Source organism: Pneumocystis murina (assembly GCF_000349005.2).
Source record: "Pneumocystis murina B123 chromosome Unknown supercont1.14, whole genome shotgun sequence".
Classification (NCBI taxonomy): domain Eukaryota; kingdom Fungi; phylum Ascomycota; class Pneumocystomycetes; order Pneumocystales; family Pneumocystaceae; genus Pneumocystis; species Pneumocystis murina.
Window position 1 is genome coordinate 169,492 of NW_017802372.1, and position 13,096 is coordinate 182,587.

General features: G+C 27.7%; 6 protein-coding genes across 6 annotated transcripts; 3 read left to right on the plus strand and 3 right to left on the minus strand.

Moving 5' to 3' along the window:
• Nucleotides 1-33: 33 nt before the first annotated feature.
• PNEG_02924 (hypothetical protein) lies at nt 34-3,516 on the minus strand (the record flags this gene model as incomplete). Its single annotated transcript, XM_007876775.1, has 12 exons — nt 3,467-3,516; nt 3,207-3,397; nt 2,824-3,159; nt 2,599-2,781; nt 1,869-2,556; nt 1,656-1,821; nt 1,041-1,609; nt 755-998; nt 527-711; nt 382-483; nt 155-336; nt 34-109 (listed from the first exon to the last, which is right to left on the minus strand). The coding sequence occupies exons 1-12, from the start codon at nt 3,491-3,493 to the stop codon at nt 34-36; spliced, it is 2,949 nt and encodes a 982-aa protein (XP_007874966.1). The 5' UTR covers nt 3,494-3,516.
• A 300-nt stretch (nt 3,517-3,816) lies between these two features.
• Nucleotides 3,817-6,156, plus strand: PNEG_02925 (hypothetical protein; the record flags this gene model as incomplete). Its single annotated transcript, XM_007876776.1, has 11 exons — nt 3,817-3,904; nt 3,952-4,023; nt 4,071-4,283; nt 4,335-4,456; nt 4,485-4,506; nt 4,530-4,625; nt 4,669-5,128; nt 5,172-5,321; nt 5,368-5,675; nt 5,826-5,950; nt 5,995-6,156. The coding sequence occupies 11 exons, from the start codon at nt 3,817-3,819 to the stop codon at nt 6,154-6,156; spliced, it is 1,818 nt and encodes a 605-aa protein (XP_007874967.1).
• A 169-nt stretch (nt 6,157-6,325) lies between these two features.
• Nucleotides 6,326-7,723, plus strand: PNEG_02926 (hypothetical protein). Its single transcript, XM_007876778.1, has 6 exons — nt 6,326-6,372; nt 6,414-6,535; nt 6,584-6,872; nt 6,915-7,543; nt 7,589-7,600; nt 7,647-7,723. Exons 2-6 carry the CDS (start codon nt 6,449-6,451, stop codon nt 7,698-7,700), a joined length of 1,071 nt encoding a protein of 356 aa, XP_007874969.1. The 5' UTR covers nt 6,326-6,372; nt 6,414-6,448; the 3' UTR covers nt 7,701-7,723.
• A 167-nt stretch (nt 7,724-7,890) lies between these two features.
• Nucleotides 7,891-8,334, plus strand: PNEG_02927 (hypothetical protein; the record flags this gene model as incomplete). Its single annotated transcript, XM_007876779.2, has 5 exons — nt 7,891-7,947; nt 7,996-8,022; nt 8,076-8,129; nt 8,177-8,269; nt 8,314-8,334. The coding sequence occupies 5 exons, from the start codon at nt 7,891-7,893 to the stop codon at nt 8,332-8,334; spliced, it is 252 nt and encodes an 83-aa protein (XP_007874970.1).
• Nucleotides 8,335-8,371: 37 nt separating this feature from the next.
• On the minus strand, nt 8,372-9,416 carry PNEG_02928 (hypothetical protein; the record flags this gene model as incomplete). The annotated part of the gene is made up of 6 exons (XM_007876780.1): nt 8,372-8,720; nt 8,769-8,906; nt 8,964-9,016; nt 9,065-9,151; nt 9,193-9,308; nt 9,350-9,416. 6 exons carry the CDS (start codon nt 9,414-9,416, stop codon nt 8,372-8,374), a joined length of 810 nt encoding a protein of 269 aa, XP_007874971.1.
• Nucleotides 9,417-9,689: 273 nt separating this feature from the next.
• Nucleotides 9,690-12,911, minus strand: PNEG_02929 (hypothetical protein; the record flags this gene model as incomplete). Its single annotated transcript, XM_007876782.1, has 16 exons — nt 9,690-9,924; nt 9,970-10,191; nt 10,237-10,356; nt 10,400-10,594; nt 10,637-10,766; nt 10,813-10,876; nt 10,923-10,958; nt 11,000-11,125; nt 11,172-11,388; nt 11,434-11,567; nt 11,609-11,706; nt 11,750-11,930; nt 11,975-12,075; nt 12,124-12,537; nt 12,586-12,790; nt 12,840-12,911. The coding sequence occupies 16 exons, from the start codon at nt 12,909-12,911 to the stop codon at nt 9,690-9,692; spliced, it is 2,550 nt and encodes an 849-aa protein (XP_007874973.1).
• Between the last annotated feature and the right edge of the window lie 185 nt (nt 12,912-13,096).

The following is a 13,096-nucleotide window of genomic DNA, read 5'->3' on the forward strand; positions in this document are numbered from 1 at the left end:
ATTTGATTAATGCATAATGTCTTTAAATATATTTTAAGCACTTTCCATATTCTGTGCTCTCAACCAAAATTCTTTAATTAACTCTTTGGCTTTTTGAGAAGATCTAATTCTATAATAATCTCAATAAAATTAGTAATTTTGTTTGCAAATATACCTTAAAAATCGATTAATGAAATCAATCATGTAAGCTTTATTTAAATTAAAAGAAGGAAATCCTTCTTCATTTATTACTTCTAAGAACCAATCTCTAGTATTCCGAGGGATTTTTAAAGATAATTTATACAATAAATCTGAAAAATAAACCAAAAAATTTTTTGAAGATTTTCCACCAATATTCTTATAAAAAAATCAATTCCATCAAAATTATTTAATACTACTTACTATTACAACTTCTCGTACTATAAAAATCCCATAACGCAATATTACATTTAAGATAAGATTATGTTCTTCCTCGTTATTTGGACAAAATACAATAAAATCAATCTATTAATTAGCTTTAAAAATTAAATATAAACAAAATAATTACCAAGAAGTTTATTGCATCTTTTTGAATTAAATTATCTTCAGAAGACAAAGAATTAATAATAAGCGTCATTAAACTATCAAAAATACCAGAAGGTTGTATATTTATAAAAATATCAATATTATGATATATGTATATCTTTAAAAAATCAAAAAACTCGTGCAATACATCTGGAGCATTACTAATTTCTAAAACAATTAGTAACTTCTTTCAATAAAAGAAAATATACACCATTTTTCTTCAAAAACAATATAAATAATGATACAAATTCATATAATGTAGATTTCAATATATCTGCATTATCTGCAATATTATAGGATTTCTTATGTGCTACTAAATAAGAAGCAGATGATATTAAACAAGAATATCCATATAGCTTAAATCTTTCAAATAAGTAACAAATAATTATTTCAATATTTAAAAAGGAACCGAAAAAATATTCAAGGAATCCAGATTTAAGTACATCACATATAGACTATCTATAAATAAAAATAAAAATAAATAATAAGTAACTAACCTGAATAGCATCTTCACTACAATTGCATATTTCTTCTATAATAATAAATATCTCCATTAAACGTTGTTGTAGGATAATTTTATTTATCAAATCAGCCGAATTGCTAATATGTTTATTAGAATTATCAGTGTCTACTAAATGAGGTGAAGTCATTGATTTTCCAATAGAAACTAAACAGTTAGCACAAGACAATGCTAAATGTGTCGATTTATCGAAATCCTTGAATTTAAGAGATTGGGCTAATTTAAGATCTTCGATAATCTTTTGAATCAAAATATCCAGTGGCACTATCTGCTCATTATCAGGCAATGATTGAATAACACATGATATCGCTGCAAAAATTTTCTGTTTTACATCAAACGAAAAAGTTAAAGTATCAGACATTGTTTTAAAAACATATAAGAAAGTAGAAAGTTCTTTAGTGATTAAAGATCGACAATCAGAAAATATTTTATATATAGATTTGGAGGAAATATATGAAAGTTCTATATCCTCAAGAGAATTAAATAAAAAAGTCAAAACACAAGGAATAACTGAAGGATATCTTTTTATAAAAGTTCCATAAGAGCCTATATTATCATAAATTTTCAACAATCAATATAGCTTAACTAGAACCTGAAAATTTCAAAGCAGTATGTTTGACTAAAGTTTGTGATGATAGAGATAATACGGAAAAAAAAGAGCTATCGAAAATTCTTAACATATATTTATCAGATTCTGACTGTTCTTCTGGGTAAATTTCTGAAATATAGGTCAGAGAAAAGATAATTGCCTCTATATCCTTATAAATATAAATAAATTAGAAAAAAACAGTACGCAATGTCCTACTTCCCAATTTAAGGGTTCAATTAAAGATTGTTCTAAAAGATCTGCCAATTTCTCAATCAATCTTGCCTGCAAAAACGAGAATATGGTTTCCAATAAATCACCAATATCTTTCCTATAAACTACAAATTTATCACAAATATCCTTGGGCCAATCTTTTAATAAATTTGAAGGAGGCCATTTCAACTTAATTAAACAATTTTCAAGTACTTTTTCTGCTATATCTTTCCCGTAGATAATAATATCCCTAGTTATTTTCTCCTGATGCGAAGGATCAATAAACATTTCTATGAATAAAGTAAAAAATTCTAAAGTTAAAATACTAATATCTTCCTGAAATACAGCAAAAACGGGAAGCCCCAAGAGACTAAGCATTATTTCAATAAATATTTTCGAGTTTTCATTATCCAAGTGATAAAAAATAGACTCAATATTGGCTTCACATAAACTAATAATTAAACGCGAAAGCATAATAACATATTGATCAAATCCATCGTTTTCGTCAAAGTTTTTCATAAAATTTATATTTTTCCAATAATCCCATACTATTTCTTGAATTCTATTCATTAATTTTCCCGACAATAACTTTGGAGAATGATTAATAATTTCATCTAAAGTTTCTGCTGCCACCAAAAATGTTTCTTTATACAATAAACAGGATATGACAGACTCGAAAATATCATTTGAAGCACTAAAAACAATTAAAATTCATATTTTAAGAAAAATAACATACAATAAAATACTTTGTAGTGTAAAATTAGAATCCCAACTATAAAACACACAAACCTGAAAACAACGTATGGCATCACAAATTAACTCAATACTCTCATTATTATTTCTTGAAATTTCAAAGCAATGTTTTAATAACAAACCGATATCTTTAGAAGAGTCTTGAATAGATTGATATAATTGAAGCCTTTAAAACGTTATACAAGACATATAATAAACACTAAATCACCTCCTTGACGGAACAATATCTGATTTCTCTATCTCCTCCAGAAAAAATAATAAAAATAATACTAATACCCTTTTCTGCTTACAATTAAGTGAAAACATTTGATTAATATCTGAGGTAGCAATTATATTAGCAAGCTCAATTTTTTCATCAGATTTCAACAACATCATTATACAATAAATAGGTCGATTCCAAAGCATAGGAACTGTTTTTAAAGCAAAAATTGACAACGATGATATTAATTTCTTAATAACAATAGAAGGTCCATTAATATAGATTTTTACCCAATTCAAAAGATTATATAGTAAAGAAACCACTTCATGTTCTTTCAAACTACTCCTAAAAACCTATAAACACCTCTTTTTACATAATATAAGGCCAATCACCAATACAAATTTATTTTTACATAAAATGTCAAAGCCCCGAAAAACTGCACATTCAAATTCGAACTTTGCATACATTTATTAGCATATTCAAGTGATCTCTCTGATCCCTGAAGCTTTTCAAGTATTCTATGCGTTTCATCTATCAATTTTAGATTACTTGCATTTTCCGAAGAATAAATCCTATTTACAAGCTAAAAAAACCATTTTTTGTCAGCAAAAAAACTATCATTCAAATACTCTCAACAAGGAGAACAAGATACCTCTTCAATATGGAGTTCTTCTGCCATTCTTCTCTCTATTTTACCCCATTTTCTGCTCAGCCTTTTTTTATGAGGTTATCTGCCCGATAACTCCAAAGCGTCCGTTTTCAACCTCATAAAAAAGTATTTTCTCTAAAATTCCAGATATTTTAGACAATACCATTCATAATTAACAGGAAACACTTATTTTAACTAAAGGTTAGTTATTATTTTCTATTTGTCCTTTTTTGTTGCATTTAAAACTCTTAAAAAATGACTTTAAACGCTTTTTTTTTTCTACTTTTTTCTAAACAGTGACAATAGAGAAAAACTAAGGATTTTTCTATAAATATAACCTTTACAAATAAGATATGACGTTTGAAATGGTAGCAGTTTCTACAGGGGAACGTTTGGAGAAACTTCGAGACTTAATGATGGAGAACAATGTGGATATCTATAGTATAGATAAAATGATGATATTTATATATGAAATCTGATAAATATAGTCGTTCCATCAGGAGACGCACATTGTTCAGAATATATTGCTGATTGTGATGCACGTCGTGCTTTTATTAGTGGTCCGACTTAAAATATTATAGGAAAAACAATTGATTGATTGAGATAGGATTTAATGGATCGGCAGGATGTGCGGTTATTTCTCAGGATGAAGCATGTCTTTTTACGGATGGGAGATATTTTTTGCAAGCTAGTCAGCAGCTTGATAAAAATTGGACATTAATGAAACTCGGACATAATTTTCCTACATGGCAAGATTGGATAGTTCAACAAGCAAAAAACGGTAAAACAGTGGGAGTGGATGCATCATTGATTTCATTTCGTAAGAATATGAAAGATTAGAAGTATTTTGCTGAGATTAGTATTTTTATAGATGAAACTATATCACTTTCAAGAAGACTTACATTAGAATCAAATGCTAAATTAATTAGCATATCTACAAATCTTGTAGATGAGGTATGGTCTAGTAATAGACCTGAACGACCGAATTATCCGGTAACAGTTCATCCATTTGAATTTTCAGGAACAACTTTATATTATTTTAAGTTTATTTTTAATAATTAATCAGGTCAAGAGTCCTCTGAAAAGATTTGTGAAGTGCGTGGATTTTTGAAGAAAAGGAATGCGTATGCCTTTTTTGTATCTATGTTAGATGATATTGCTTGTATTCCCCCCTCTCTTTTGTATCAATCAAGTAACATAAGTAGGGCTGTTTAATCTTCGTGGAACAGACATTCCTTATAATCCTGTTTTTTTTGCATATTCATTAATAACACATGATAAAATTGTGTTATATATTGATGATTCAAAATTAGATAATCATGTTAGGAAACATTTGAAATGTGTAGAAATCAAGCCTTATGATAACGTTTTTATGGAACTAGCAGGCCTAAGAGATGATATTGATGGACAGAAAATACTTATATCTGACACAGCAAGTTGGGCAGTAGCTATTGCATTGGGAGAAACAAATATTGAAATAATAAGAAGTCCTATTTCCGAAGCAAAAACTATCAAAAATGAAAAAGAAATCGAAGGTATGAGAAATTGTCATATTCGAGATGGAGTAGCTTTAGTAAAGTTTTTTGCTTGGTTAGAAGAGTTTTTAAAAAATGGAGGCATTTTAGACGAAGTAGACGCAGCTGATCAATTAGAATCATATCGAAAGTAAAGCAATAAGCATTATATTTTCCATTTCTAAACGAAATAGGGAACAAACTCACTTCGTAGGCCTATCTTTTCCTACTATTTCTTCTAGTGGTAAAAATGGTGCTATTATTCATTATAAACCAGAAAAGGCATCATGTTCTCTTATAGATATCAATTGTATTTATTTATGTGATTCAGGGGCACAATATAGGTTTTTTAATACTTTATCTGGTTATTTCAATTAATTCAATGATCAGAGATGGCACAACAGATGTTACACGTACATATCATTTTGGTGTTCCTACAGAAAAAGAAAAGCAAACATTTACCTATGTTTTGAAAGGCCATATTGCTCTTGCAAAAGTCATCTTTCCGAAGGGGACAACTGGATATATTTTAGATATACTTGCTCGCCAATATTTATGGAGTATTGGTCTTGATTATTTACATGGAACAGGGCATGGTGTGGGTAGTTTCTTAAATGTACATGAGCCTCCTATAGGCATCGCACAAAGACAATTATATAATGAAATGGCACTTTTGCCTGGAATGGTACTTTCAGATGGTTAGTTTTAATAAAAAGAAAACAGATAAAATAACAATATTTTTCAATAACAAGTAATTTAAACTTCGGAGAAGAAAAATATGATTTTTTTTGTGATTTTATCTATTTTTCTTTTTTATATTTTTAGTATTTTCATTAACTTTAAATAAGAACCCGGATTTTATGAAAATGGAAGCTATGGACAGCGTATAGAAAGTATTGTTGCTGTAAAAAATACTGATACAACCTATTGTTTTGGAAATTCTCCTTTCTATGGCTTTGAATATTTAACAATGGTATTAAATATTTTTTTTTTATTTTTAACTCATTCATATTCCAGTGTCCTTTTGGCCTTAATCTTATTGATCTAACTCTCTTACAAGAAGATGAAAAGAAATGGATAAATAGCTATCATAAGCTTGTTTTAGAAAAACTTGGTCCACTATTGGAAGATGATCTTCGAGCTTACGAATGGCTTAAAAAAGAGACACAATTTATCTAGAAATCCACTTTATAATACAAAATAAAAACAAACCATCTTTTCTTTTATTTCTAGAGATTCGTATCCTTATTTTTTTCAACATTACTTCATTCTTTCATACATATTTCTTCATTAATAGTTGTAGCATAGCAACGGTCCATAGCAACATCTAATCCAGGCAAATAACATCGAATTTTGTGCAGAATTAAAAGCATGTAAAAAGAGAGGATCTAAAGGGTATTTTGAAATGCTTTTCTGTAATCCGTTAAAAATAGAAGAATATATAGGAAAAGGGTTTTTTTTTCTGGAAAAAATGGCTAAAAAAAAACAAGATAATGAAGAAAATAACAGAAACTTTTGGATTAATACAGGAATCGCAGGAGGAGTCTCAGGATGTGTAGTATGTCTCTTAATATACATGTATAATATGAGGTAATATGTTTTTAAGGCAAAAACTATTATTGCACCACTTGATCGGATTAAAATTTTATTTCAAACGTCTAATCCACATTATTTAGAATATTCAAAAATGAGATTTGGTTTTTTGCATGCAGGGAAGAATATATGGAAGAATGAAGGAATATTCGGATTATTTAAAGGGCACTCTGTGACTCTTATTCGTGTTTTTCCATATGCAGCTATCAAATTTCTCAGTTATGAAAAATATCGAAATCTTTTGATTCCCAACATAAATTGTGATACAGGGCTACGAAGATTTGCATCTGGATCTCTTGCTGGTAATAAATTTTCTGTTTATTAAAAAAAAATTGAATCTATAGGCTTAACTTCTGTCTTATTTACATACCCACTAGATATTATACGAGTTCGTTTAGCGTTTGAAATACGATCAAGAGAGCATACTTCCTTTAAAAGAATATGTAGAAGTATTTTTAAAGGGTCTGATTGTTCTGTTATTAATATTGATCCTGTACAAAAATCATTTAAATATTATTTTAACACATCCATGGGATTTTTTAACTTTTACAGAGGTTTTACACCTACGCTTATAGGAATGCTTCCTTATTCTGGTGTTTCTTTCTGGGCACATGACTTTATTGTCGACTTTTTTCGAAGTAAAACATTTCAAAAACATACTGTTATTGCTCATGACACAAGTAATATGTCCTCAAAAGAGATCTATTCCTTAGAAAATACACTCGATCTACATCAGGGCTATCGCTATAAACGAACTCCACTTAAGGCTTGGGCTGAACTTACTGCAGGTGGATTGGCTGGACTATTTTCTCAAACCGTCGCATACCCATTAGAAGTAATTCGACGCAAAATGCAAGTATCAGATATTAACGACATACATAAAAAAAAAGGTATATACGCAACTGCGCTTGAAATATGGAATAGATCTGGCTATAGAGGATTTTTTGTTGGGTTAACCATTAGTTATGTTAAGGTAATATTTTTAAATTGCAAATAAACACTAAATATTTACAAATAGGCTATTCCTATGGTATGCAAAGCTTATACAAAAGCAATATCATTAATTTATATGGCAGATTTCCTCTTCTTTTTTTATTTATGAACGTCTCATGCATTATCTCATTTCTTAGTCTAATTTGACAGCTTTTATCAATCAACTTATGTCTATTTCAATATAAAATTCACATTATATTTTTTGATATTTTTTTCCAATCACGTGAGTAACCGAGATCTCCATCTGCCAGCCACAGTAAAAATATCAATTTATAATAAGGTTTTGAAGGATTTTACAGCGCCTTTTCGCCTAAAATATCTAATGAAATGATCCCTTCTATACCTATTTATGAGCAACAAAATGATCGACGACTAAAAGAGCTGGTAAGTATGACAAAGTAAATAAATTAAGATTAATATTTTTTTTCAAAGGAATCTAAGGTTTCTATGCTGAAAGATGTGTGTATTCGTATTAGTGAATTTCCCTAGGTCTGCTTATATTTTTCTCTTAGATTACCTTGGATATTCATAAACAAGCATCGGATATGACAATGATTGAACAAAGTGTAAATAGAATATAAATCTAAGTATATAGAGTTGATAGAAAATGCAGAAACAGGCGATTTCAAGACTCACAAGAGACGTTCATAATTCTGCATTGCGTTTAAACCGTGTTCTTTTAACAAAAATAAGCATTTTCAAATGTGTTTGTTTTTTTATCATAGTTTTTATAATATTATGGATTCTTAGTGGATATTTTTAATATTATAGACAGATTTCCTGTCTGAAATGACATATATTATTAGAATCAATATGTTTGATTTCTTCCGGCCATGTCTTTCCCGATTTTTAAACTACTTATGTTTTCCCAATTAATTTTTTGTTTAGTCATTGGCAGCTGACGCCTAAGACTTTTGAAGTCATGATCATTTAAACCGTGAAACGTCATATTCAATTCTTCCTGATATTTCTTTTCTTCCTCTGCAATAGCTGCTATAATATCTGAACTGTTAGCACTTTTAGCTTCAAAAGAAAAATTATGATTTGTTGTTAGGCGAACATTCCCGTCCTCATAATAATGAACGTCAATAAGCAATGTTGCTGTAATGACAAGCGATGATTCTGAAAACTGGTAAAAAGAACGCCAGCGTCCATTCCTATATCAAATTAAATACAGGTTTGGTTTTCAAAAAAATCATTTTTACCAGAAATTAACAGGATTATACTTATTCCCAACAATAAGAATATAATATGTGTCATTTTTTCCTGGAAAGATTCCATAATTTACTGAAGATGGAAAATGTTCTGATAAATAAATTAACAAAGGCTTTAAAAGATCATTTCTATATCTTTTATAAATAAGGAGCTCAACATATTTAAAGAAAAACAAGAACACTGACATTTTTTCAGATATTTTTTCATCTATTTCATAAGGTTGAATATCCGACACTTGCTAATAATTCATTAAAACAATTATTTTTTTGAAAAAAAAACAAAATACAAGATTCAAGTGGTCAAATAGAAATGATTTCTTTGAAATAGGATCAAAAAAACGTCCATCCTCACAATTATATTGACTAATAATTGTCTAAAATACTCAATTTTTTAAAAAATAATAATAAAAAAAACTTCATTCTCAGAACCAGGAATCCTAATATTTGTAAATTGTTCTTTATTATATCTTGCAAGACAAGGCACAATTTCTTCAAAAAAGCTCTTGTCATTATTGACAAGAATACGAATATCTATTCATCGGTTAAAAACATATATATCCATATATAGTTACCATTAAAAACATCATTTACTTCTCCAGGGGGAGAATCCTCAATTAAATCATAGATAGAAATTGTCATTTTTCCTCTAATATTTTTTTTGTATAAATATTAAAAGTTTCTAAAACCGAGAAGAAAATTAAAAAAATATAAAAGTAAATAAGTATAAATATATGTCTATATTTTTGAGTAATTAATTTGCTATAAACAATCTTAATTATTTTAATAATATTTCCTAAAGATTTACTGTATAGAGGTTGTAGATGACTTCATATGATTGATTATTTAAAAAAATAATATTTAGACGATTTATAATATTTTCCTGTTTTTTTAATGTTGTATTTGTGTTAACCATTATTGATACTTTGCTTCCTGTATAGTTTCTTTATTTAAAGAATAAGTACCTTTCATAGGGTATAAAGTTTCAGGAAATTCACAATGTTCTATATAAAGATCTAGATCTTTATCACTAGGTTTAACCTTATCGATATAAGAAATATCAGTGAGACTAATCCACTGATTATATTCTGATTTTCTTGAAGAAAGTTCTTCCTGAAGGAGTTCGATATGATATGAACGATATAAATAACTAAAAAGTATTATGATTATTTAAATAAAAATCAAAAAGAAATACTTCTTATATTCTTCTTTCTTATACATCATAGAACTTGTTGAAAAATGATTAATTTCTACATATTGTGAGGGCAAAGGAAATAAAAATGGACCATTTTTTGCATCTAATCCATGAAATCTTTCCATTTTTTGAGCCTTATTATATTCATGTGTATCTCGAATTATTTTTTTATCTTCAGCCTTTCTAAGAATCTTTTGAATAGCAAATTGACGTTTATGTTTTCTAATTCAAATAAGTCTTATTATATTTTAATAAAAAAAAAATAACTTGTAAGATAAATTGTCTCTATTTGAAGGCCTACTTCTAGAGGAATCTTCTTCTAATACATCTCCATGTAGAGAACGAATCACAAATGGACTGAATTCAAAATACTTAGGCGAAGAATACCTAAAAATGTTATTGAATATCATAAAACAGTTTATAAATTCACTTTAAAGATATATATCTTAATGTTGAATTAATTTTATATGCAAACATTTTATCTAATGTTGATAACATTTTCGGTTTATAATATTCAGACCAATATTCATCAGAATCAGTACATTTGTTACATTTTAACTTCTCAGATAGACAATTCTCATCTAAAGAAGAGTCTATATTTAGTGGTATATACCAATATTTATAACTAAAGAAATTTTAAAAAAATAAAATTAGAATATCATCTTACTTTCTTCTTATATTATTTAATTGAGGAGTATGACGTGAATAATAATCTGTTGTTAAATCCCATAACATATGTTTATTATTAGGCAATTTTATGCCTAAAAATAAATTTATGGCACTTTGGCGCTGTGCATCTAAAAATATTTAAGAGAATATAAATAAAATTAAGTTCAAATATACCAACAAACGAATTAGTATAAAATCTTCTAATGCTTTCGATTATATCTCTTGAATGACTTGTCCACTAGAAAATTAATGTTGATAATTTATTTAATATAAAGAATTGTTACATGATTAATTTTCCTATACGTTGACATTGTATTTACCTTTACATGTTACAATTGCATAGATATAATCTTTTTCTTACTAAATGAGATCCTCCATACTGTAATGCAATTGTATCACCATGATCATGATACATTTCTGTTAAAAGATTAATTGCATCAGTATCATAATTTAGAATAGGTTCTCGTATAATCCCTAATGCAAAAAGCTTAAAAATATTATAAAAATATCTAAATAAGAGTATCATTTAAAACCTGATAACCTAAAGCTTTTTTTGCAATAACAAATTGAGCAGCATTAGTCCTATCTAAACAATCAATACAATTAGTACGACATATTCCTTCTTGCAATTTCAATTTTTTTTTAATATTTTGAGATTGATCATTCAAAATTTTACTATGAAAAAATCCTGTAGTTTTTAAAACCTCATCTGCAATATTTTCAAGTGTTAAAATTACATCTTGACCTCTTCTATTATATTCTTAAATGATAAATAAAAAATGAATTTATTTATACGTTTTAGATGCCCTTGACATATCCCAAGCAATATATTTGATTTTTTTATCTTCAGGAAGAAATTGATTCAAATAATAAATAGCCTGAGTATATTCTTCGAGTAAAATAGATTCTCTTCTAGCCCTTTCCCTGGACTATGGGATTCAATTAATGTCTACGCACTAAAGTAATCTACCTTTATAAGGTTTACCACAATACATGGAGTTTTATAACGCTTAAACATATTATCAAAATGTAAAGCAGTTGCACTAAAAAACGGATCTATTATATCAACTAAAATATTTAATTATTTTTAAAGAAAATTAATTAAGATTACGTTTTATTGGAGGTTTAGGACTCATATTATTAGGATCCTGGCTCCAAAATAATGGTATACTTCCACGATGTTGAACGTATGATGTATATTTTGGATTAAGCTTCATATCTTTGGTATAAAATGATGTAGTTAACATTTCACTGACAATTTGTTCAGATTCAACATCATTAGCAACATAACCCTATTACATAATTATTATTGCAGTAACACAAAAATTCAATTTACTTTACTATTTACGCCCCTTTTAAAAAAACGTGCACCAGCAAAATGCCTAGATCTTCGAGCAATTAATGTAATATATATCGATTTTCCATATACTGAAATATCTTAAGATAATTAATAAATGATTGAATCAAAACATAATACACTTATACTTGCTTGATCTATAAATCCGTGTATAATTGGAATACACCATTTTGATCCGTTTTTAAGACATTTTATAGCAATATTTAAAAGATTATAATTCCAAACAAACATTTCATTATAGTCATCTAATGTTCTTGCCTTTAAACATGAATGTGTTGTAAGATTATGTTGAAGTGTATGAGTAATATCATATGAATAGCTAAAATAGAATGTTTTATTTAAATCAAGTGTTTGAAATATATTTAAATAACGTGATTCCTCAACAAGAACAGAGCGGGATTTCTTAGATAAAATTGATGAATGGGCTATTGGAACCAATTTAGTATCATTAATATGATATATATAATGTCCTCCAAGCAAAGCAACTGTACTTCTTTTTGTAATAAATGAAATATAATAACCACAAGTAAATCGAATAAATCCTGTACCAAATCAACCTTGTTTTTTTTTTTTTTTAAAAAAAAAAAGACCACATATTCCCCATGCAACTAATACTTTTGAAATTCCTCCACAGTTCCGGTTTCCTTCGTTAATAGTAACTAGTAATTTCGAAATTTCATTTTTTGAATAAATTGTTTCATCCTCAATCAAATCCAACTCATCTTCAACCATTCGATCTATCTTAAGTACCTGAAAGCTTGTTCCACTATAATCTTCACCAACAATAAAAAATTTCTATATATTTTATTATTTCTTCAGAAAATATCCATTTATTTGATTTTACTGTTTTTGTCTCATAAAGTGTAAACTTCACCAGAAAAGAAACATCAGCTGCATTTTCTGTCCTAATTTTCATATTTTTTTATAACAAAAATTTTCAAAATATATAGCTTTTTATATTTATTTTTTACTCATCTGTTATCAGCTTATCGTTGATTTCATCAATAAAACATGCCCAGTTATATATGTATATATGAAAGTACTCACATATATATATAAAGTAATTGATGCATATTATTGATTCCTAGATTTTCCTAACCA

Excerpts from the sequence above, each read along its gene's own strand:
- PNEG_02926 (XM_007876778.1), top strand. The coding sequence starts at position 6,449 with ATGGCTAAAAAAAAACAAGATAATGAAGAAAATAACAGAAACTTTTGG. Across the intron at positions 6,536-6,583 it reads GAGGAGTCTCAGGATGTGTA|GCAAAAACTATTATTGCACC; the intron begins GTATGTCTCTTA and ends TATGTTTTTAAG. Across the intron at positions 6,873-6,914 it reads TGCATCTGGATCTCTTGCTG|GCTTAACTTCTGTCTTATTT; the intron begins GTAATAAATTTT and ends TTGAATCTATAG.